The 24998-nt window shown below is 48.6% G+C and overlaps 4 protein-coding genes across 6 annotated transcripts; 2 read left to right on the top strand and 2 right to left on the bottom strand.

The window, feature by feature from the left end:
• Window positions 1-4329: 4329 nt before the first annotated feature.
• Window positions 4330-13745, bottom strand: LOC117891099 (C-factor). Of its 2 annotated transcripts, XM_034796296.1 has the most exons (4): window positions 13348-13745; window positions 12525-12576; window positions 11876-12456; window positions 4330-4340 (listed from the first exon to the last, which is right to left on the bottom strand). In XM_034796296.1, the coding sequence occupies exons 1-3, from the start codon at window positions 13471-13473 to the stop codon at window positions 11891-11893; spliced, it is 744 nt and encodes a 247-aa protein (XP_034652187.1). In that variant the 5' UTR covers window positions 13474-13745; the 3' UTR covers window positions 4330-4340; window positions 11876-11890. The 2 variants fall into 2 exon arrangements, with proteins under 2 accessions (XP_034652187.1, XP_034652179.1); XM_034796288.1 differs by lacking the exon at window positions 4330-4340 and having other exon boundaries at window positions 11801-12456.
• On the top strand, window positions 10645-11780 carry LOC117891111. The gene is made up of 3 exons (XM_034796310.1): window positions 10645-10807; window positions 10891-11122; window positions 11192-11780. The coding sequence occupies exons 1-3, from the start codon at window positions 10802-10804 to the stop codon at window positions 11566-11568; spliced, it is 615 nt and encodes a 204-aa protein (XP_034652201.1). The 5' UTR covers window positions 10645-10801; the 3' UTR covers window positions 11569-11780.
• On the top strand, window positions 12921-17673 carry LOC117891052 (thioredoxin reductase 1, mitochondrial). Of its 2 annotated transcripts, none has more exons than XM_034796235.1 (4): window positions 12921-13143; window positions 15633-15975; window positions 16049-16275; window positions 16337-17673. In XM_034796235.1, exons 1-4 carry the CDS (start codon window positions 13128-13130, stop codon window positions 17221-17223), a joined length of 1473 nt encoding a protein of 490 aa, XP_034652126.1. In that variant the 5' UTR covers window positions 12921-13127; the 3' UTR covers window positions 17224-17673. The 2 variants fall into 2 exon arrangements, with proteins under 2 accessions (XP_034652126.1, XP_034652119.1); XM_034796228.1 differs by lacking the exon at window positions 12921-13143 and adding an exon at window positions 14101-14558.
• A 1563-nt stretch (window positions 17674-19236) lies between these two features.
• LOC117891043 (NADH-ubiquinone oxidoreductase 75 kDa subunit, mitochondrial) lies at window positions 19237-22296 on the bottom strand. Its single transcript, XM_034796216.1, has 6 exons — window positions 22160-22296; window positions 21771-21958; window positions 21361-21692; window positions 20266-21295; window positions 19702-20196; window positions 19237-19643 (listed from the first exon to the last, which is right to left on the bottom strand). The coding sequence occupies exons 2-6, from the start codon at window positions 21951-21953 to the stop codon at window positions 19476-19478; spliced, it is 2208 nt and encodes a 735-aa protein (XP_034652107.1). The 5' UTR covers window positions 21954-21958; window positions 22160-22296; the 3' UTR covers window positions 19237-19475.
• Window positions 22297-24998: the final 2702 nt, after the last annotated feature.

Genomic DNA, 24998 nt, shown 5'->3' with positions numbered 1-24998 from the left:
CCTCCTCTCTGGGGGGACAGAGGGCGAGGCTGACTGGCTGACTGGCTGACAGTGGGATGTGGAAACTGGCGGGTGGGACAGCAGGTGCCGTACAAAAACCAAATAAATGTCAATTGCGGTGGCCATGTGTATTGTCCGTCCGCCGTCCCCCGCTCTGTGAAGGGATTATGGATTATGGATTATGGAAATTTCACATTTCAAATTTCACTTTTGCTCTAGAACACGCGCACAGAAATTAGTCACAAAAGTCACAGAGGACACCGAACAACCGGAGCCTGATTTAATTTTGTGGAATATATCACCATGGATGAAGGACACAGGAAATGCGATAATTGTCATGCATGTGCAGGTGACGCGTGTCTTGCATCTCTTGTTGCAGGCATTCAAGAGCAGATCCAAGAGCGTATAGACACATAGTTTGTGGCATGAATTTACCATTACCATCTGCTTCAGACATACTATGTCTATGCATACTCTGTGGTGTCAAGTAGAAGTAACAAAGCCACAAAGTGTAATTAAATTGTCTTTGCAACTTTTGTACAATAAACTTTAACAATTTCAGATAGATATGCAACTATGCAAGTGACTCTTGCAACTGAGTACAGTCCCTGGAAAGGGGATTTATCATTCAGCAACAACTTGTAGTCAGGAGAGTCCTCGTGGCCTAAATTGATTGCGGGACTTATCACCATGGATACGAGTACGACTACGAGTGCGGAGTGCGGAGTGCGAGTACTTATAGCTGGATGCTGGCTGGTTGCATGTTTTTTGCATTGCCACCACAAAGGTGCGAGATTAGCTTAAAAGTTTATGCATATTCAGTTCAAATTCCGAGACTCTTTGTATGGGCATCCATCTGCAACCAGCTCCAGTTGCATTATATTTATTGCAACTCAAGCCAGTCCCTGCAGCAGTTTTCGTATTTCCCTTTCGTTATGCGGCTCCGGTGTGAAAGGAATCTAAGGAGCTGCCTCCCGTGTGGCCTGATTTCAATGCTGGACTTATCACCATGAGGACACTAAGGACGCTGGCGAACAGCATAATTGGCTGCAGGTGGCTGCCACAGCCACAGTCTTCGCAGTAAAAATACAAGGAGCTGATGGCAAAACATTTGATACGCAGCCAAACAGCGAATAAAGCGAAGGACAAGCCAAGTAATTTGATTTGAGTTTATTGCAAATTACGCAGCAAATGCGAGTAACAAACGATGAGTGAATCTGACTTGAGTCAGAGCTTTGCATTCAATTGTGGTATATTGATTGAATGATTTGAAGTGGGTCTTAGATTTGAATAAGTGATGCCAAAACACAGGAAAATCCCAAGGCTTACCGAACGGTGACTAAGACTAAGACTAAAAGCAAGACAATGATATCAGAGCAGTAGCTTTTAGCTACATAAATAGTGTATACAAATAATGATTGTGGATCCTTTGGTTATCAAACGAATCGTTATATGTATGTACATATACAGTTGATGGAGATCTCTTAAAGGGAATCAGTGAATCAGTCTTCCCTGTGTCGGCTGCCAGACGGCAGCCACCTGCAATTCACTAACAATCGACGCATTCCTACAGCATTATATGAATGTTTTTATGTACACCATTCATATATACATATATCCACCGATCTGTGCAATGAAGTTCCCCAATCTCTACAGTCTCATTCCCATCCGCACAACATTTGTGTAGATACTTGGATACGCAGAAATCTAGAATGAAATTCATGCATTAAGCACATAGGATCGGGGCACATAGACTCGCATATATGTATGTCTCTTCAGATATATGGTAGATATATGTACGTCCATATACATATGTATGCTATGTGGTCTATATAGACGCCCATACAATGTATATTTGGCATAATCAAAAATACGCCTCTTTCGCACTTGCGTGCCGTCCTCTCCGTGCCGCCTCTTACAGTCTTTTGTGGTTCCCTCTTGCTTTTGGCAACGACAACAGGCTATGCTAGCTGCCTGTCTAAAGATATAGTCAACACATAGACCACATTCGCATCACAAATGCTCCTACTGTGCCCTCGGTCCGCACCCCTACCCAGCAGGCAGAGACCACAACCTACCCCCCGCTGCCAGGCTGCCTATCTGCGCCATGTAGTACGAGTGAGAGAGAGAGAGAGAGAGAGAGAGCTTTTGGTTTTGGATTTTTGGATTGCCCTCCGGTGGCAATTATCATCATTCCTGTGGTCTCCTGGATTCCTCATTCCTCATTTCGCATCTTGCAACTTGCAACTTGCATTCCACTTGTTTGGCTTAGGAACTCAACTTCAAATTTTGGTTTTTGGCTTTTGGTTTTGGTTTCTGGCTGACCCGGATTTATCTTTTGGTATTCTTGGTACTAAAAATAAATACGAAGGTCGGCCCCTAATTGGCCAAGAGAGGTTAAGAGGAGGAGGAGAGGGATGTGGTGCGTGTGGTCCGGTGTGGCGTTGCGGGGTGTGGTGTGGACACTCTCAGTTCCTTGGTTCTGGTATTGGTGGTTCGGGGTAAGGCTGGAGCTTCGGAACCAAAGGTCAAAGTGTCAACTGCAATGGCAGTGGCAGCGGCAGTGGCAGAGCTACCCACCGACAGGTACTCGGTAAGGATCGGGTGGGTTCCTTTGGCTTGTGCCACGTCTCCGTCTCCGAATCCATTCATCCGTCCGCCCAATGTTGCAACTGCTCCGCAAACGGGTGGCAAAGCGTTCACAGAGCTGTGGCAGAGGGAGTGTCGAACAGGTGTGCAGCGGGTGTCGACGTCATTGCATCTGCGAGGATTCCGTACACGGACCCGACCCAGACCCGGGCACGGATCAAAACCACACCGAAGCAGCGTCCAACCCGACGGACAATCATTCACAAAGGCAGCGTGCATATGCAGCGCGCTGCTGTGCCATGCAGCCATGAGGCACACACATTCCATATCAGTGGGAAATGTAGCACTCCAGTGGACTTTAATATTTCATTTAAAGTAAATACTTACATATGTATGCACATGCATTTACATATTCGATTAAATATTTGCTGATGTCGCATGCTAATATTATTCCCAGTCTTCAATCTTCACCATGAGCTTGTTCTCAGTCTGTTGTGCATTTCTCTGATTTTGTTTTGCTTCATCCACTTGCTTGCTTTACCGTTGTTACGGTTTATCGTTACGCCCCGTAGACAATTCTCCTTTTGCCTATGCGTCAAATCCACTCAAAACTCTCATTCGCTTCTTGATTTACCGTTGTTACGGTCAATTGCCCATCCATCCCATTGCTGTGCTCGCGTTACTGAGAGAGTGCGACGCGCTCAGAGAGGATCAAAGTAGTGAGATAATGAGAGCGCACGTTTCTCGGCGTGATGGGGGTTAGAACGAGAACCATGCATTAACCAAGAGAGTAAGCGCGCAGCAGAAAATGTTTGTCTTACAGTTATGATTTTGCAATGCGAAAAGCGCAGTTTGAGAGTTTCGCTCTTTCACGCGTCGCAACGGAAACCGATCAGAGTTCTGCAGAAATCCAACAAATTTATAGATTTTTTACACACTTTATTTTTTTCTACTTTTGGCTACCTTAATGTACCACTGTGCGCTGCGCTGGTGGTGGTGGCTGTCTGGGCCCCTGGCCACACCTCTTTTGGGGTGGCGCCGCCCAACGTTTTGGGGCTGCTGTTCGTGGAGCTGCTGCTAACACAGTGACCTACTGCCGAGGCCAGCAGCCAGCAGCCGAGTGTTAACGGGTGCGGCGGCGGCGCGGCGACCGCGGAAGAAAGCGAAAGCGATAGTGACGTCATAGCTGGCATTCATTCACAGGATATGAGGCAGCACAAATTTGGGGGCACGCGGCAAGCAGAGCGAGCATTGGGGCAATCGTTGGAGCTCTGCTAAGGGTGCGGCGCCTCATGTTGCAAGTTGCAGCAGAGCAGCGCAAAGCAGGGCGGCGCACGGTACAGCCCAGCAGCCGAAGACCAGTAAAATGGAAAATTTCATTGAGAAAATAACTGTGGCAAAGTCCCTACCACACAGTCCCCTGCCCTGCACTGCCCCGGCCACCCGTACATACATACATACATTATCTGCAAAGGACACTATGTGCGACATCAGCTTGCGATGCTGCCACAGCCTCTGCTGCTGCTGCTGTTGTTCCTGTTGTTGCTGCTGCTGAAACTGGGCATGCCTCTACAGCTGCTGCTCTGCCACTCGGCTGCTGCTCTGCCACGACGGCTGCTTGATGCCTGCGTCAGGCGCTTCAAGTTGAGCCTGGTTATGGTTTACATTCGAGGCAACAGCATTTGGCAAAATCAGTCGCAAACTCGTCTCCAAGCCAAACAGTCGTGAGCGGCTCTGGCCCCAGCATCAGCCTCAGCAGATGGAAGCAACAGAAGGACCCAAAACAGAAGTCCATTTCCAAAGTCCGGGACAAACAAAAAGAGCCTCAAATTTTCAATTGTGATCCAATGAAATCTTTGGCTTGGCGCCAAAAATTATTTTTTTTTTCTTTTTTTTGGTTGTGTGTTGAAAAGTGTCCAAAACATGCAGAGTAAGTCCTGAATGAATTGAAAGTGAAAGTGCGAGTAGAAAGTGAAACTAAACTGTAGATCCTGGTAGCCATCTGCTCTGGCCTGTTCTACGTGCGAGTTCCACCATGCAAGTTTTGAGCTATTTAAATCCAAAAACTTGACACGTTGAGCTCGTGCGTGGAGCGGCAAAATCATCGCCGCAGTTCCCACCAGAACTATTCGAAAGCGCCGGTATTGAATAGCTCAAGATATGATCACATGGTTATTTTTTTGTTTTATATTTATTTTGTATTAGCCAAAATCATTGTGGGCTTTATTTTCAAGTAGAATCATTTCCTTGGGAAATCTAAAGCTGGAGAATAAAAGCTGCCAGCTATTTTTATTCGAGCAAAATTCGAGCACTCCATCAGAAGAAGTTCTCTTATATTCAAAGCTTAATTTCTATACGATTCTTATGGAAATTCAAATATTTAATTATCATTCGTGTTATTTTTACAGAGTTTTCAGTTTCTGATCATAGTACAATTTATTCCCAAACCAACAATTTTCAATTAATTTAAAAGTGCAAAATCCGTACATACTATTAACTTTGGCCATACAAATAAAACTGCTAATATTTTTACATTTCAAGTGCCGAAACCTAAACGATATTAAAGGTAGCATATCCCTTATTCCTAATTTATAAATTGTAAATAGAATGCCGAAATCCACACAGTTTTTAGTATTTAACAGTCCAAGTTTAAGTTCCATTCACTTCCATCATTCGCGATATAACATTATACATAAAATCCCAATATGCGTTAAAATATTAGCAGCATTAAGTACCCCTTAAAGAGAAAATCCCTTCTTTTTTTAATAATGGAGGAAGAGATATTATTTGAATGTTTTTCAAAGTGAAAAGTGAAATAATCAACATACTCTTTAGTTGCTATTCACATCCCTCCAATACACCGCTTTCTTCTTCCCCAATGATTTACTTCCTAAAACTTCTCAACAAACTTTACCAGACAACTGCCTACATACCACATACATATGTACATATGTATGTATGTATGTACATAAATATACAAGTACGAGTTCTATGGTATTTACATCCTTTAGGGACTTTCCCCGTCTTAAAGAGCAACCACACTCCGATGTGCTGCCTACTTTCAGGGGCAGCCTCAACATTGTTGATACTGTTCCTCTTTCTGTTGCTGTTTGCTGCTGAAGTTCGCGACTATGTCATGGGGACACACGAGCACGAATGGGGGAATAGGAATAGCACTACAGATGGAATTGCAGATGCAGGGATGGCTGTGTGTGTGTGGCGGCAGCCAGCAACATGTGACGCGTCTGCAGAGGCCATTTACCCGCCGTTTTGCTGACGTCATAGTCCGCGCGGGGCCGGATGCTGTCGCTGGGCGCTGCCACTGCTCCGGATGCTGCCTCAGGGCGCCATTTGATTTGCAGACCCAGTAACCCAGTGCCGAGTGGACCCGAGCGCCGACCGAAGCCACACACGGCGGCGGGTGGAGGTAAAGTGGAAGCTAGAGAACCAGCGAAAAGCAATGGGGAAATAAAGCAGAGGAAAGGCCAAAAAAAAATAAAGAAAACGTCTGCAACGTCATTGCCGCTGTCGGACCCCTCCCCATCCCCCAATGGCAAGGGGGCTGTGTCTGTGTCCTAGATTTTTGGGTCATCTATTTTTAAAGCTGCCCCCGCCACTGCCACTGCCACTGCCTCCCTGCCTGTAGCACTAGCAACTGCAACGCTTGCACCCCTTTTATGGTCTTTCCATACTTTCCTCATTTCGGTTTGCTGCCAAGGATTTTTTTGCACTTATTTTTCTTCATTTTGGTACTCCCTTCAGCGAGAGGGTACATCGACTTGCCACACATGTTTGCAACGCACAAAAGAAAGCGTTGATGAGGCATGAAGTTTTGTACAGAATATATCAGATTTCGAATCAGAGTGAAATCTCTCTATATAATCGACTTGAAGGTAAGAAACCAGAATTATTATAATCATCAATTATCAATTATTATCCAAGACATGAGAATGCATTCCCTGGAAATTTAACAAGCCGAAACACTGAAAGGGTATTCAAGGGCTCGGCCATCCATGCCGCTTGCTTTGGGTTTCTTCAAGTATTGTGACGTAGCAGCGAAGGTCGCTGCTCCCTGGACTCTCTCTATGTGGTATCTCTCTCACTCTTCCACCCGCTCTCTCTCTCTCTCTCTCTCTCTCTGCAAAGGACACGTGTGACGCGCTCGCAGGAATGTACAGGAGACGAGTGTACTGGGTGCAATTGAGAGGGCGGAGTGTGCACATTTAATTACAACGTTATTTCATGAATATTGATTGAAATCAAATTGGACAAGTGTAGGTGCTCCCAGTACTCCCAGTACTCCCACAGCCTGACAGCACAAGTCCTCCTTGTGTGAATTCTAAGGCGAACAACAACCATCACAGCGCTGTGTAAACTTTATATTTTGTTCAACTCTCTTTCGCTTTAATTAAACATGCAATTCAATTCAATTCAATTACTCAAGCCAACAAGCAACGAGTCACTCTAGACGACAATTGACAATGCTGACCTTTTTCTGTGACTATGACTTCAAACGGTTTTTCTTATATTTTGTGCTGCTCTTTACAATGCATCATCAATGCATCATCTCATTACATTTTTATATTCCACTGTAGCCAATGCCCATCTAACCTTCTCCATTACTCTTCAGTTATTATAAAAGTATAAACAATCTATGGCCATACATAAGACACACAGTTCATAACCCATGTACATGTCTCCTTGGTCAAATACTCCTTTGATCTTTTTCCAAATAAAATTGTATTCCTCTCTTTTACTTTCTATAAATGCTAAAAATTACTTTTATCTGTTTTAAAATTCATTGCAAATCCTTTCATATATACTGATTGATTGATGTATTAACCAAATCTTTTAACATTCACTTTAACCTTCTTGTCTTTCCTCAGAGTACACATCTTTGAAGAAAATGTCTTGTGGTCTCTTTTGGCAATTTCCTCTAAAGTTTGTTTTGCTTTTTGAAGCATACTTGCAGGGGCCGACCTTATTGGGCGGAAAGCACTGACATTTGTACATACAGATGTATGTTCATATGTGGAAAATACTTTGGAAATTATGGTTTCCCCAAGACGGCAATCGACTGATCGCATACGATGGCCTCCTTGCCGCAGACAATCTGTCACTCGATACGCGCTGCTTAAGCTCCACGTTTGGGGTTACCTTTGACGTTACCTTTGTTGAGATTCACACATACACATGCACATACTCGCACGCATGCACACGCACAGATACACACAGACACCCCAACCCCATGGAAGAGCTGCCTTGTACGGGCGCTGACCAGCGAAGCATTCCAAACCCGGGGACCCGACCGGACCGGACCGGACCAGACCGCAGCGAGCGAGACCTCCTGCTCCCCTGGGGATGCCATATAAGTGCGGGGGCAGAGCAGGTGGAAAAATGTTATTTAATTTTTGTAACACCCTCGTGCAAAATGGGAATGGGAAATGGGGGATGAACAGCATGGGGTTTCCTCAGCGATTGTGTGTGCTCCCCATGCTCGCTGCTTGCCTGCTGCTGGCCATTCCAGTTGCAGTTGCATATCTCCATACGGATCATATTTCCAATTGGGCTTCAGCTTCAGCTTCAGCTTTGGCTCTGACTGGCACTGGCACTGCCTTTGCCTTTGCCTTTTCCTTTGGTCGAAGTGTCAAGCACCCCGTGTGGCGGCAGTGGCGGTGCACAACAACCTGCCTCAATGTCTGGCCGGCTGTGGCACTTTTGGAAATGTGCCGCGTTCTTTCCATTTCTTTTTGTGTATTTCGGTTGACTTTTGCTGCTCAGCTGCTTCGGTTTCTGTTTCTGCTGCTGCTTCTGCTTTTCCTTTGTATGTTTTCCAAGCGGACGGCCCCGGAAAGTAGGCAGCGGCGGTAGCCGTTTTTCCACACACACACACACACACACACACACACCACCCATACATACACCAAGAGGCCCTAACAATATTACACGCACACATGAAAGTCTTCGTCCGTCCGTGTCTTTTTGTTGCAGTTGAAAAAACTTAAACAGGTCCGAGGGATTCGACGTCGCAGTCAGCAACGGCAGCAGAGTCGACAGTGGCAGCGGCAGTGACAGCGGCTGCGGCTCCACCGTGCAACTATAAAAGCCCAGCGACAGTCAGAACAATGTCTCAGTGAAACATCGTTAATTAAGCGACAAGCAGCCGGAGGAGCAGCACCCAAACCAGCAGCAGCCACAAGACAGGATGACACCCTGGTCAATCCCTGGCTGCAGGACAGATCCCGTCAGAGATGAGGCTTAACTTCTTCTTTTTTGTTCATGTGCAAACAGGATGATGTTTTTTTTGTGTGTGATTTTAAGTGCTATCGAGGTTGTCCTGCTGGACAGCCCAAATATGATCAAAGAGCGGCGAAGCAATTTGGCAAAATATCAGCAAAGGGAAGCAAATATCTGTAAAAAGCGTATTCAAATCGAAAATCAATACAAAAAGAAACGAAAGGAACGAGAATCAGCTAAGGAGGCGCCATACCATGCCGCATGCCGGCATTCTGGCAATCAAATATTCAAAAACGTGCTCAGGCCCCTGCCCACTGAGACCAATTACCGATGGAACTTTGGCCATATGTTTGTGGCTGAAGGGGACATCATCATCATTTATTTATCCATTAAACATTCGGCAAAGTCGGTGCCCCGCTTCCCAAACCTAAGTCCCACTCGTGTTACCAAAACTTTTCTCCACTTAAAGTTCCCAGTGAGTCGTTCAGTGCATTTGTGATTCCAGTTCGAGCGGTACTTATTGCAGCTGCTGGCCACTGCACAAGATTAGATTTAAGACTCTTGTGCGTGTGACAGCGGCTATTGTAAGAGGCCATATAAGCATCAAAGAAGAGCCAAGCGAAATAAAAAAGTACAACGAAGCACCTAATGCCATCGATGGGTGTTTGCTTGCTTCTGTTTTATTCCAGATGAGGTGCAAATGTTCCCCATGGGAAGCCATACAGCCATTTGCCTATTTTCCCTACTTCCCCACTCACACAGCTGTGAGAGGGCAATTTCACCAACAATTTTATGAAAATTTCTGACGCATTAGCCTTGAGTTTAATCAAATTGTAACGAACTAATCGAATTAACGCGCCGACTCAAATACTTCGATTATTTTGTTCAATCGAACCGCTCATAATTGCGTTGAGTGGAGGCGGTTATTATTGTTGTTATTACAAAACGGTGACACAATTCCTAATATTACAAACTAGGGTGACCATATGAGGGATATTAAGGATATTTCGACAACGAAATTGAGTTCATTGTATATTTACGGTACGTCGGTATAATTAATTAATTTGTATGGGCCAGCAAGATGCTATACGAAGTGAGAAACATGCTGCGAAAATTGAGCAGCCCTGTTCCCCAACATTTGGCACGGAATAAACAACATTTAGCACCCCTAGTGGGAAGGATATCCTGGAATTGAGGACATTTTAAATGTCTCAGGCGCCAATCAATGCAATAAAAATTCAATATGTGTTGGAGGTTTATCTCAACGATATTTTGCAGACTTTAGATATGGAGAATGTATCTAGATCGATTAATACATATGTACATATATACATAAAAAGCATATGAAAAGTTTAAAAACATTTCAGTCTGAGATAAAGTCATTATTAGTGTTTGAGAGCAGCTTTTAAAAAGAAATTTTAATATTAATGTATGGAAATAGGGTATACAAATTCCCATACTAAACTATACCTACAGGTTGGCAAGCAACAAATTGTCAAATACGTAGCAATCCATTCCCACTCACGTAATGTTTTAGGATATTATTGTTGGTTGATCACTTTAGTTTCAAACTTAATTTGGTAAAATTCCAACAAAAAGAAGTCGTGAAAACTACCAATCTTGTGGAGAATTGATTGATAAAATGGATAAAATTATAGTTGTAGCGCTTAAACTTCTAACTAGCTAGTAATATCAAATAGAACATCAAAATCGAGGAATATGATTTAAGATTACGGTATGCTTACGGAATATTTTTATAATGAGAATGTATGTTCTGGTATTTTTTTCAGGGTTTTGCTGTATATTTGATCGATAATTCCGCGGTCCCACTGTTAAAAACTACGCAGAAATAAAAAACAACTTAAAACAATAAAAAAAGGTTAAAAACTGTGCAACGAGACAGGCATAAAGATGCTTGTGTGCATCAAGATGCATATTATTAAGTGAGGGAAAGGATGGAAAAAGTGTTCTGGTTATGCGAGTAAGTACCTGCATTCAGACTGTCAAACCCTACCAGCGCATTGCTATCGATAGGCTGCCTACACACTTTCCACAACATTGCAGACAAAACTCTATCAACAAATCCAGAAAAATACACATTCACGTACAATGAATAACTCGAACGGGTCAGAGCCACGACGACAGGGACCACCAGCAGCAGCTGTGTCGCCCCGCGTGACCCAGTCGTTGTCGGAGTATGATGCCGAGATTGAGGAGCAATTACGACGACGCGCACTTGCCCAGCAGCCACCGCCGCCTATGGGACCGAGCGTGATACCCAATGGCGCCTTTCCTGGTAATAAAGCAATTTCCGAGCGAAGGCCGGATTCAACTTGGTCAGCCAACTAATCCTTAACTCCGACAGGTTCCCTTACACCTGGCTGGAACGACCCACCGCCACTGAACCCCGACTCGGTTCTGGGCAATGCCAACAGTCGACGGCCACGCATTGATCCACGTCGTCGCGCGCCCTACCCCATCGAAAGCAATTCATTGCTATTTTACCCCAACCCGGAGTCAGGCGGTTCTGAGCCCTCATCGCGCCCAACAGCCATGGTAATGCCGCGACAGCTGCCACTACCACCTGACGCACTCAATGGCGCTGCAACCCACGAGCCCGATGAGGGCACAGTGACAACCCGTGGACGGCCCGCATCAGGCAATGCTGCGTCCAGAGTGCCCACTGCCGTGGTGCCACCGCGCATGAAGAAACCCAATCATGCCAATTTGCCCCACTTTTAGATCGTAATCACTTGATGTATCATAGAAATTCAAAATTCGTGTGCAAGCATTCGCAAACTGCGTTGGAATGCATTTAGGGATTACACATGCGTCCTTGAACTCCCGTTTTTCGCCCCGACAAACTCCCCAGGACCTACGTCAGGATGACACATCAATACTTCCTTCTGTAATCCAGTAGAATGCACTTAAAAATATACTACTCTAATCGTACACGTGACGCTGTCTCTGCCTCTGTCTTCCCCTTAACTTTATTTAACAGCGAGTAATAACAACAAAAAGGGTCAACAAGGGATATACATAACATGACGCCTCCAAGCGATCATCACCAGGGCAGCTCGGAGCCATCATAGTTGATAAAGCCACCGTTGTGCTGCTCGCTCAGCTGACTGAGGGTCTGGATTATTTGGTTGGTGCTCGTGGGCACGTCCAAGGGGGCACTGCTGCCGCCCATGTCGGTGCGCACCCAGCCGGGATGCAGGCTGATGCAGAGGATCTTCTCCGGATACAAATCGATGCTCAGCGACTTGGTGGCCGCGTTGAGGGCGGACTTGGATGTTCGGTAGCCATACATGCCCCCGTTCGTGTTGGATCCAATTGATCCCAGCACGGAGCTCATGTTGATGATTGCCGCGCGACTCACGCCCATGGGCTCGCTGCCGTTGGCCTCGGACGCCTTCTTAAGGAGAGGCAGACAGGCCTTGGCCAGCATGATGGGCACCACGGTGTTGGTTTGCAGGGTATCCAGGATGTCCTGGGGCCTGGTGGCGCCAATGCGCACCGACTTGGGCGCCACACCAGCGTTGTTAAAGAGCACATTGAGTCCGGCACCCTTGGTCACGACCTCGATCTCGGCGATCAGTTTATCGTAGGCATCGAAATTTTTCAAATCTGCAACGATTGGGGTTTGTTTTGTATAGGATTGGGAATGTCACAGACCGGGGCGACTGTCCACTCACCGATCTCCAAGATATGTATGTTCGAGTGCTTCTTGGCCAGATCTTCCAGTTCCTTTTGAACGAAAACATTAGAAAAATATTATTATTTTGTTTGGGGCTGCCACTCTTTAGTGGCACTACTATCGATAAGAATCGGCGTTTGGGCACACCAACGAAATAGCATACAAAAGCTCGTTCATTCGCTGAACTAGATCGTTCCCTTATTTTGCTTGATTTATTTTTCGCAATTGTTATTGTTGGATGCGTTTTTTTTATGACCTCCCTTCCTTTCTCTAGGTCACACACCATGTGACTTTCCGAGACTGCTATCGGTAAAGTTAACATAACGATGAAAATGAACTCATTTAGTTAGTTCACACCGTGAATAGTTCTTTCTATCGTTCGTTCACGAACTACCCAACACTAGTACAAAAGCTATTGCAAAAAGGTTTGCGCCGCTATTTCCATTTTGCGTTTCGCTGTCGAGAGTGCTATCTCCGTAACCCGCTGCTACTACTGCTGCTGTTTCTTCCCCAATCTCAAGATATTATTTTGTGTTCACGTCTTCTACTGATCCTGTCCCTTGGCCTGAATTACTTGGACAACCTAACGACGATACAAAAAATGGCGCCCGTGCAAGGTGAGTGCGAAAGTGTGGAGTGGAGTGGACTGGAGAACAGAGAATATATGACCACGAATTAGTGCCCGTCGGGTTTGTAGTTGTTGTATGTTTGTCTGTCTGTCTAGTTATATGGTCATTCGCGTAGTTTCTTGGGTTATGAGTCATGGAGGGGGCAACTATGACTTGACGAAAAAAAAAACAACAAATCTGGCGAGCACTTACCACTGCCTGGGCCCGGCTGCGACATGTGGTGAAGAGATGCTGCGGCGGCTGCGGCAGGCTATTGAGGGCCTTGACCAGGCCCAGACCCAAGCCACGGTTGCAGCCGGTTATCAAAATGGAGTTCATCTTGTCCTTCTTCTGTCCGCCGATGTCGGTCTCCGGCTTTAATGATCAGCGTAAATCTAATCGTCCACACTCGAGATTAGGGCTATGGGCCACAATAAAATGTGTGACACTGGCGGCAAGCACTGGCTGACTACTGGGGCTCTAGGCGGCTTGGAGGGCTGGCTCGATGGATTTTGCCAGAACAACGTTCCCGGTTGCTTATCTGCTCTCCGCACTTGAGTTTATAGTCGTAACAAAAAATCATTTGACAGCCGCCGGCGGCCAGGGCATGCAGCTGACAGCGTTGCCAGCCATCCTGCCGATGTTATCGATACCCCACTTGCAGGCCTATTTTTCCAATGTTTTGATATGGACGCAGTTCTTCTGAAAAGGAGCCAGCAACCCTAGAGCGGACAACTGTTGCGCTTCCAATTGGAATTTATGGAAATTTGTGCAAATTATTGCGCTGGTCACCCAGCTGCTGCCGCCGCCGCTTCCATCATCATGAACGCTCTATCGCCATTCCGCTTTGTTCGGCGCATTCGCATCGGCGGTGCGCACTCTCGCCGCTCTCCTCAGTCTCTCGCTGTTACGTAGCCCGCTATCGGTGCCTCCGTCTGCCCACCACATTCGTGGCATTCCAATAGCGACGTGTTTTCTGTTTTATTCCACCACCGCCGCCGCTCGACCAGAAGAAGGCGTTCTACAGCTTTTTGCAAAGTTCGCTAATTGTTCTGGATAGAGATAATAGATCCATCCATAAGACGACATGTCGCTCACCCTTTGGAACTCGAGATTCTCGGTGACGTTCGTGCGGCAGTATGCGACGATATTCACGTCTGGCTCTGTTGCCACTAGCAGTCTACAAAATAAGTTCACAAATTCAAGTATCCTCAGTTTTCACAACAACGACAAGCAACGGCAGCGAACTCTATTTACCATGCAGAACAATCGTCAGGGCAAAGCACCAACGACCAGCGGTGCCACCACAGATACCGCCAACATTGGCGGTATCGGAGCAGCTCCTCCCTCTGCCTCGCAGCATCCACACTGCAACAAGCAGACGCTGTACGATCATCCGCTAGTCCGTCAGCAGTCCTCTACAGGTAAGCCAGAGGGCAGTTGGCAACGCGATAGACCCGTCCCTTTCCATTGTATATCGCTTATGCAATAACAGTTGGTCCTATACCTCGTTACCCCCGCTACCCTCCACCGCATAAATATGTAAGCTTATCGTATTTCGTACTCTGGCACGTAGAGCGGCAAAAGGTTTATGCCGGCAATCTGCAAAGTCATTGTAGGCGGCAGTAACAGTAACTTTCCAAAAATCCATTGAACTTGTTTCCAATGTGTGGATACGGGTACAGGTGTACCCATGTACCCATAAATTAATTTCACAAGACTCTCTTTAGTGTGACCCTCTAGCTGAGCCAACGGAACTTTCGAGAATCTCTTCTCTCTCCATCTCCCTCTGTCTATCTCTGTGCACGATTTCACCATCACTTTGTGCATTCTATTGCTTATCGGCATAACAAATGGATAATTGCATCATCATTGGACTTCGTCAGCATCGCAAACATCAACAATTGATTGCAGCGTGACGACAAATGTGGCTTTACAGATCGGGAGACAGATAAACGGTGAACACAGGGGGAAAACTGATATCGGCTTGGAGGAGACACCTGGGACTGCCAACTGTTTTCTGTGGTGTAGTCTGGGGTTTCGATTCTGCGGCTGCGATTGCGATTGCGATTACGATTACGGGTCCGGGCCGCCTGTAACCATGGCAGCCCACAAAGCGCCAAAGCAAACCGCAGTGGGTGGCATTTGTGCATGTAGCGGGCGTGTCACATATGATTGCTCCAGTTTGATTTGCCTGGCATTGGGGGGCGGGCAAGAACAGGGCTAAGGCGTGGCTTGGCTATCGCTGACTTGCATCTAAGCAAACACTGGGTAAAGACGTTCTCGTTCAGTAAGGACCGGGCCGCGGACCGTGTCTGGACATGCATCTGTTCGATTTTGTGCCCGCCTCCGTGGCCGACGAAGAGCCACCGCATGAACGGAGCATCTACCGCTCGGCCTACATCGACATACGCCTGCGTCGGCATCTGCCGATGACACAAGAAGGTGCTATCTCATGATATCCTTACGACTTCTCTTGGCATTCCTTTCCATTGCAGGTAATTATGATTACGACCTGGTTGTGATTGGCGGTGGGTCAGCTGGTCTGGCCTGCGCCAAGGAGGCCGTCCAGAATGGTGCCCGTGTGGCCTGCCTGGACTATGTGAAGCCCACTCCCATCGGCACCAAGTGGGGCGTTGGCGGCACTTGCGTCAATGTCGGCTGTATTCCCAAGAAGCTGATGCACCAGGCCTCGCTGCTGGGAGAGGCTGTCCACGAGGCGGCCGCCTATGGCTGGAATGTTGATGACAAGATCAAGCCGGACTGGAGCAAGCTGGTCACCTCCGTGCAGAACCACATCAAGTCTGTCAACTGGGTGACTCGCGTGGATCTGCGCGACAAGTAAGTGGAAGCCCCTCCTGTCTGTGGCCCCGAAATCCATCTAACGCCCGATCCCTGATCTTTGTTCCCTCAGAAAAGTGGAGTACATCAACGGTCTGGGCTCTTTCGTGGACCCGCACACCATGGTGGCCAAGCTGAAGACCACCGAGCGCACAATAACCGCCGAGAATTTCGTCATTGCGGTGGGCGGACGTCCCCGCTATCCGGACATTCCCGGCGCCGTTGAGTACGGCATCACCAGCGATGATCTGTTCAGTCTGGACCACGAGCCCGGCAAGACTTTGGTTGTTGGCGCTGGCTGTAAGTAAAGCATATTTGATGCACTCCATCCATGCGCTTATCCATCCCTGTTTTCCTATAGATATTGGCCTGGAGTGCGCTGGCTTCTTGAAGGGACTCGGCTACGAGCCCACTGTGATGGTGCGCTCGATTGTGCTGCGCGGCTTTGACCAGCAGATGGCCGAGCTGGTGGCCTCTTCGATGGATGAGCGTGGCATTCCCTTCCTGCGCAAGACGGTGCCACTTTCCGTGGAGAAGCAGGACGACGGCAAGCTGCTCGTCAAGTACAAGAACACGGAGACCGGCGAGGAGGGCGAAGATACTTATGACACCGTCCTCTGGGCCGTTGGCCGCAAGGGCCTGGTCGAGGATCTGAATCTGCCCAACGCTGGCGTTACCACAGTCAAGGACAAGATCCAGGTTGACACGAAGGAGACCACCAATGTGCCCAACATCTATGCCGTTGGCGACATCATCTACGGCAAGCCCGAACTGACACCCGTGGCTGTTCTGGCCGGCCGCCTGCTGGCCCGTCGCCTCTATGGCGGCTCCAACCAGCGCATGGACTACTCGGACGTGGCCACCACCGTGTTCACGCCCCTCGAGTACGCCTGCGTGGGCCTCAGCGAGGAGGATGCCGTCAAGCAGTACGGTGCCGATAACGTGGAGGTCTTCCACGGCTACTATAAGCCCACAGAGTTCTTCATTCCCCAGAAGAGCGTTCGCTACTGCTACTTGAAGGCAGTCGCCGAACGCAGCGGAGACCAGCGTGTGTATGGTCTCCACTATCTGGGACCCGTTGCCGGTGAGGTCATCCAGGGCTTTGCCGCTGCCCTCAAGTCCGGTCTGACCATCAACACTCTGATCAACACGGTGGGCATCCACCCGACCACCGCCGAGGAGTTCACCCGGCTCAGCATCACCAAGCGCTCCGGACTGGACCCCACACCGGCCAGCTGCTGCAGCTAAATCTGCACTCGCCCCCGGAACAGACCCCTGCAGCCGGAGGGAGACATCGCCTTAGCCGTCGCTGCCCGCAACCTGCAAACTGAATTGAATTGAATGGAATTGTTGTTGCCGCGGCCCAGCGATACAAAGTTTACTTTTCGTTTAAGTTTCTACCAAATTAACCCCCAAAAACACACAAACAATAGCCTCAACCGATGCTTCTGCAGAGCCCACTCCATGATGCAGATGCAGACGCAAAGAAACACACAGAAGAGAGAGCGAAGGAGAGCGTGGAACGGGGAACTGAGAACGGGATATGGTGACCGGCGGAAGAGTGGAGGCTGCCGCAAGGGACCGCACCGCATTCTCCCACCTGTTGCCCGTCCAACTGTCCAACGGTTCACCCCACATGCCCCACAGCTGCACTCAAAAATTTGAATTTATGTTAACAAATTATAGTATCCCATGAAATAAGAGAAACCCTTTATCTGTATGGTAGGAAAATATAATTTTTCACCCACAATTAAAGTCTGTCTAATTGTTGGTATTTGGTATGTGTGTGCAGCTGCATTACAATCACATCCGAGCACATTTTTGCACTTGGGTTAACTGCCGCCGCGAGGCTGACTGTCAGCTACAACTCCAATATGGAAAACGCTGCCAATTCTATAATTTTGAAGATATTGGGGCTCTAATTAAACTGCTATTTCTTGAGGCATTTAACTATTGATTCACTCGCAGAAACCACTCAGATCGGTATGGGTCATAAACCCACGACCACTTTTTGCTATCGCTATTGCCTTGCATTACGAATTGATTTATTCACATTAAGCATTCCGATCGTAGACCTGTTTCTGTTATAGAATATGCTGGCATTTGCACCATCGCCAAGATATGGATCCACTATCGAGTGGAGCTATATAGACGATCATTGGGTACTGTTTTACAAATAAATCAACTTTTTATTGATGGGCTATTTGGGACTTTGGACTCGTCATGAATATCGATTGAATGCTAATCCAGTAAGTTCCCAACAGGCAAAGGGCTCTGCCTCTGGACTTAATAACCAATTAGATTTAGGGCTGCGACTCAAACTATCCCCTCAACGAGTATCCCTTGATATGAATGAGATAAATATGCTCGCCCCCAATGGAATATCAAATTTAACATATGATATCAACAGTACCACAGCGCATCTGAAAACCAATCAATGAATGGGCACCTCTAGGTCAGTGGTCCGTGGTCAGAGGATTCACAAGCTTGCAGTGCGTTTGTGTGCGAAGACAGGACTCCGTGTCTAGTCTGGGTAGACCTTGGTCTGGTTCTGGGTAGACCAGTGCAATGCATTGGGACTGCTACCAACCACTGTAATATGAGAGTACGTGATTGGCAGTCATTTTATGGGAGTGCATTGATTATTGGCATACCTTTCAGACCTTCTGGAATTTATGAGGCCAGACCGCAAATGGAATGACATTCGGGGATTAAAGGTGAAATTACTTATGGCAATCAAATGGGGTGGCCAAAATCCATCTACCTCAATAAAAGCGGATAATTAAATTGGTTTTACTGTCAAACATGTGAAATCCAAGTTCGTTAAGGCTTCAAAGGGAAATTATGGACTAATTAAGTGCCAAAAGGACCTTTTGCTTTGCCTACATTTTATCCTGCGTACGCCTCCATGTTTGCTGCAAACGCTTGAGAATGATTTTCAGTGTCCTCAATATTCTCACAACGAAAATTACACACAATTTTGATGCACCGTACAATCTGAGGATTATCCAAGCATAAATTATAATCCTACTTATAGACGGGGATGTGGCCATCATAAAATTCAATCTTAATGTTCCAATAAACTCTTAACAATATCCCTCTGAAAATACGTACAATATTTTGGCAATATTTTAGAACTAGAGGATTCCTTTGCCTTCACATGACTAAGAGCGGGATGGCCAATAGAATCATCACAATCTGGATGCATTCGGGAATCTCGTCCGAAGGTTGTTTGTATTTTTCTATTTGATGTTTATTTTGGTTGTTTTTTTTTCCTATTTTCACGTATTGTATAATTCTTTTTTGTTTTTCTTTTTGAACAACTTGAAAGACATTTTATGCCGTCGCATACTCCTGCTGCTGCTCCTCCTCCTCCTGTTCCTGCTGCTGCTGCTGCTCCTCCTCCTGCTGACTGTTCTGTTCTCAAGGGGAAGCAAAGTTAAAAAAAAAATATATAGAGCATTAATTAATTAGTAGTTATATCAGGGGAAGGAGGAGGTCTAGATGGCGACGCTCTGCTTGGACTGCTCGTCCTGCCGCTGCTGCTTGTTGACCGCCGATATGCACTTGGCCATGGTCGGGGAGGCGCGTGAAATGGCGTCGGTCATAAAGTAATCCTTCAGCTCCTTTTGCTTCACATCGATGGCCACGCCGCTGATGGATTTGCTCTGAAAAGAGAAGGTATAAATAAAATATAAGAATCGAAGCGTACGGAGGACTACTCACGATTGCAGCCTGGGCACCGGTCTCATTGAAGCCGGCTGGCTCCAGCTCTCCGAGGCGCGTCAGATGTGGCGAAATGTCTTCGAGGCGAGAGCGGAGCTCGTCGAGTGTGTCGTAGGGCAGCGGTGTGCCCACCACCTCGGAGATGGCACGCAATATCTTCCAGTCCTCGCGGGCCATGCCCGGTGGTGAGACGCCCGGCAATGTCTGCTGGGGCCTGCCCTCCGTGTTCACGTAGATGGCCTGCTTCTCCGTGTAGGCGGCACCGGGCAGCACAGCGTCGGCAATGGAGGCTCCATTGTCGCCATGCGATCCAATGTACACCACAAAGCAATCCTTGGGCAGCTGCTCGCGGGTCACCTTGCCGGCATCGGCATTCAGCAGGAACAGCACCTTGGGCTGAGCCTTGATGGCGCGGTCTGCGCCCGCCTGGTAGCCCACATCGTAGGCGCCCACCTGGGCGGCATTGTTCTGCAACACGTTGAAGGGGTTCCACTCCTGCAAATCACAGCAAAGCAATAATCAAGGATCACCAATAAGAGATATGTGAGCAGAGCGGCGACTCACTGGCTTCTTCAGCTTCTGGCAATACTCCACGATGGTGGCATGGATGGCGGCACCATCTTCGCGCTCCAGCAGATCGGCACCAATGATGATGGCCGGCTTCTTGGCTCCCTCGAGCACCTTGGAGAAGGCGTGCGAGCCAGAGCAGACGTCCTTGATGAGGGCAGGGTCGGAGCCGAGGTTGTCGTGCTCGTACGACAGATCGACCTTGGGTCCAATGGAGGCGATCTGTAGCTCATTGTGGACATAGGCCTTGCGCAGACGCGTGTTGACGAGCGGAGCCTCGTAGCGGGGATTTGTGCCGACTAGGAGGACAGCATCGGCCTCCTCCAGACCGGCAATGGTGCTGTTGAGCAGATAATTGGCTCGCACATCGGTGCCGGAGCCCTTGATGAAGCCCTGCTCTGTGACGACGGTCTCGCCCTCGAGGCGATTGATCAGATCCTTGAGCGCCACCATGGCCTCAACGTCGGCGAGCTGTCCGGCAACGCCGGCCACCTGTCCATTGGCCTTCTTCAGGGCCTTGGCCACCGCAATGAGGGCGCCCTCCCACTCCACGGCCTGCAGCTCACCGTTGGGCATACGCACCATGGGGGCGATCAGGCGCTGGCGCTTGAGGCCGTCGCAGGCGAAGCGGGACTTGTCCGCCAGCCACTCCTCGTTGACGTCCTCGTTCTCGCGGGGCAGGATGCGCAGCACCTCGTTGGTGCGGGTGCTCACGACAATGTTGCTGCCGACGGCGTCCAGGACATCGATGCTGCTCACCTTGCGGATCTCCCAGGGACGGGCCACGAAGCTGTATGGCTTGTTGGTGAGTGCGCCCACGGGGCACAGGTCGATCACGTTGCCCGAGAGCTCCGTGAGGAAGAGCTTCTCCACGTAGGTGCCAATCTGCATGTCGTTGCCACGTCCGGTGGTGCCCAGATCGTCCACGCCGGCGATCTCTGAGGCGAAGCGCACGCATCTGGTGCAGTGGATGCAGCGGGTCATGATGGTCTTCACCAGCGGCCCAATGTCCTTGTCCTCCACAGCGCTGCGCGTGACAAAAAGTTAAGATTCAATCAGAAGGAGGACGCGAAAGGATCGCCGGACTCTTACCGCTTGCCGGTGTAGTGGATGTCTGTGAAGCGGGACCGATCGGAGCCGAAGGCCATGGCCTGATCCTGCAGATCACACTCGCCGCCCTGGTCGCAGATGGGACAGTCCAGCGGATGGTTCATCAGCAGGAACTCCATGACGCCCTCGCGTGCCTTACGGGTCAGATCCGAGTTGGTCTTGATGCGCCAGCCCTTCATTACGGGCATGGCGCAGGCGGCCACCGGCTTGGGGCTCTTCTCCACCTCCACCAGGCACATGCGGCAGTTGCCGGCCACGGCCAGACGCTCATGATAGCAGAAGCGCGGAATCTCAACGCCAACCAGGGCTGCGGCCTGCACAGATGGATGGAGATGGAGATGGAGCGAGTTGATGATCAGTGGATCAGTGGATTTTTATGCCAAAAGACTCACCTGCAGCACTGTGGTACCAGGGAGCACCTGCACGGGAATGTCATCCACGAAGACCTCAATCTTCTCGGGCGCCTTGGCCGGTGTCTGTGCCACGATGGCGCTGGTGCGCACCGCTCGGCTGGCGATCTGATGTGTGGGTGAGCCCAGTGCGCTCAGCGCCTTGACAAGCGGTGCTCGTATCATATTTTCTGCAATGAGAAGCAACCACAAAAACTGCAATCCTCTTTCCTAACAATTACATAAGTCAGCTGGCTGGCAACATTGGCCAACTATCGATTTGTGACCGTCCGTGGGCCCAAGTGCCCGACAATTGTTTGCTGCAGCTGCTGGAGAACTTCGCGGGGGTTCAAGGAGTTGCGTGGCTGTGAGACGTATGGAGCAAAACCTACCGAAATGCTGGAAATTATTTATTTGAATTCTCGATGCGGAGACAACTTTTTTATCGCTTTTGACAGTCGCACTGTGACTGCCGCGTTGCCAACTGCACGTTTGACAGCTGACCGCTGCGGATGGCAAATTCTCTGTAAATGCACACTTTCAATATATATTTTCAATGGATTGTGTTTGAGTTGGCTAAACAATAATTATTGGCTCCACATCCTATAACTTCATTTAATGTATTATGTTTTTCTGGCGACCCTTCTTTTTTCAAGTAATTGGCAACGCGGCAGTTAACAGCTGTTCGAGTTTTGTTTACTTCGAATGACCATTCCCATGTAAACGTTTTTGTGTCGAAATTCAAATAAGAATCGATGATGGCGCCACCTGTTTCGAACACACAAAAATAGAAAGTGAAAACACGAGTTCTGCAGCAAAAAACAAATTTAAATAAAGGCTTAATTAGTGTAAATACTTCATGAGTAAACAAAATGGGCAGATTCAAAGATTAGATGGCTAATTTGGCAAACCTACCGGCGCCAGGGACACATTTGGCGGCGTCACATTGATGCGACGGTAACTGCGGCCCAACCGCCGGCGGCCGGCGGCCTGCCGCCAACGCCGATGCCACAAGTAAGATCAAATCTTGACATGAGAGTCACGCGAAAAATTACAACAGCAATAACCACAATGGCTGGAAGTCGTTTGGAGCCGCCATCTACCATGTCTGGACAGACTAACGCACGATTCTGTGGGGAGCCGTCCCTGGCAAACGGCGCCACTGTCTCGGCTTGGGCCACTCCACTAGAGGCGAGTGCGTGACACGAGCTGCCCTCGTCAAAGGATCATTGTGGCTCTTTCTAGATAAATCCGGTAATCTGGAGAGCGCGTATCCATCTGGTGTGTTCACACACACGCGCCCACCTCTACCGCCAGAGTATCGCTGCCAGGTAATCAGATAAAAATATATTATGACGTAGCAGACCGACTTTTCATTGTTAATTGAGCAACAGAGCGCCAGACCTCAGACCCTTCTGTCCCGTTCTAATCTGATGCGATCCTATCCCATCCGACCCGACCCGGCCCGGCCCTGAATGATTGAGACGTGCCTGATATCTCTTGGCATCGGGGCATTGGCGATGCGAGGCGATGTGATGCTGCGTCTTCATCGTTGGCGTCGTCGTCGTCGTCGTCGTCACCGGCGTCGGCCGTCTGGGCGCCTGTTGGCTGTCTCTTATCTTGTATCTCGGCTTTTGTCTCTCCCTCCTCTCTCTGGCCTCGCTGCCCCCGCCGCTCAGGTGTGTTTGTGTGCGATAGAGTTTTTTCTCTTTAGCACTATCGTATTGTGTCTGTGTATGTGTGTGTGTTTGCTGCTTCTGTTGCTGCCACGCTCCAGACGTGTCGCCACAATTTGCAGCCAAACGCCGGCAACAGCGGCTTGGCGCCTAAAATCAAACGGGGGCCGAACGAAAATTTTAAAAATAACGTGCAACAACACGACGCACGATGGACAGCACGACGCCGGCGCTGGCCCTGGCGGCGGCTAATAATGTGATTTGTCTCCTCCGTGATGGGGCACCAGGCGCAGACCTGCTCCCCCGGCATCTTTAGTATGTGATAATTTTAAGCAATTTACTCCCCTTTTTGTGGCAGTAGGCAGTGACCAGCATTTAACGGTGTCCTTGATGGGAGCGCTCGCCCTCAGCGTCGACAGCGGAGGAGGATGAAGAGGCAGGAGGTGACTGGCGGCTGGCAACCATTTCTGCGGATCGTCGTCATAAAGCAGATATGCATGATATGATTATAATTATATGGCGCACATCCACAGAGTCCCCCTAACCCCATAACTGGAGAACGCATGGTACAGTGAACGCTGTCAATTGGCGGACAATTGGAAAAGCACTCCGTTTAAATCAACGAACAGCGAACGAGTGTGAAAGAAAGATGGGTGAGAGGGACTCGGTGAGAGAGTGCCGAAAGGTGATGATTGCCCAAAGTGTATTTGCATAGGGTGACACATTTGCAGAGAGCGCAGAGCTCTGTCACGATCGTCGCACATTTTTCGGGTGTCCCAAAACAAATTGGTTACTCGGAAGAGCAGAAATCTTCACCTCTCCAAAGACACCCTTGCTCATCCAGTGCATGGAAGGAGGAGGTGGCCGCAGTCGATGTTTTTGTTTTGTTTTTTGCAAGGAGACGAATGCAAACACAGCAAAGATACCGACTGTCCCGAGCACTTTCTTTTCCGTTTGCATCCATATGTCAGGGAGCCTACTGTAGTGGTCAACTACACCACAGGGTCACTGTCAGCAGCGCTGCAGCAGCAGCAGTGGCAGTGGCAGCGCAGCATTTCCTTTGGCCGGCGTTGGGGGTCACACAGACAGCAGCTCCGTCGATCTGTGCGCCGACTGAGCTGCCGGCAGCACCGCGCTAGAGACAAAAAACTGGTGTTCGGCTCTCGTTTGCGATTGCTCGGCTCTGGCTGGGGCTTGGTCTGCTCTCCAGCGACACCGGGCTGCTCCCCCCAGTTTCGTGTGGTAGTATGCATGGTAAAATTATCATACAGGTAGGGACAGCTCAGACGAGTCCTCTTTTAACGGTGCCAAAAGTTACCAGTTCCTAGATTTTTTGTAAGTTTGCACCTGAGCATGTGCACAATTCATTATTATATTACGGGCGTGGTAACAAAATGTTTTCTATAAGCTTATGCCGGTGCTCCAAATGCCAGGGCTGTGTCTTTTTTTGTTTCGAGGAGAAGGGCTGGCAGAGAACTTAGGCCACTGAAGCGCCGGGCGGCCGTACCTTGTGTAGGTGTACCCTGGTAGTATGCTTTCCTTCAAATAAAACCAG

Source organism: Drosophila subobscura, chromosome A (assembly GCF_008121235.1).
Source record: "Drosophila subobscura isolate 14011-0131.10 chromosome A, UCBerk_Dsub_1.0, whole genome shotgun sequence".
Taxonomy (NCBI): Eukaryota; Metazoa; Arthropoda; class Insecta; order Diptera; family Drosophilidae; genus Drosophila; species Drosophila subobscura.
Note: the sequence above shows the minus strand (reverse complement) of the source record. Positions and strands in the feature narration are given on the sequence as shown.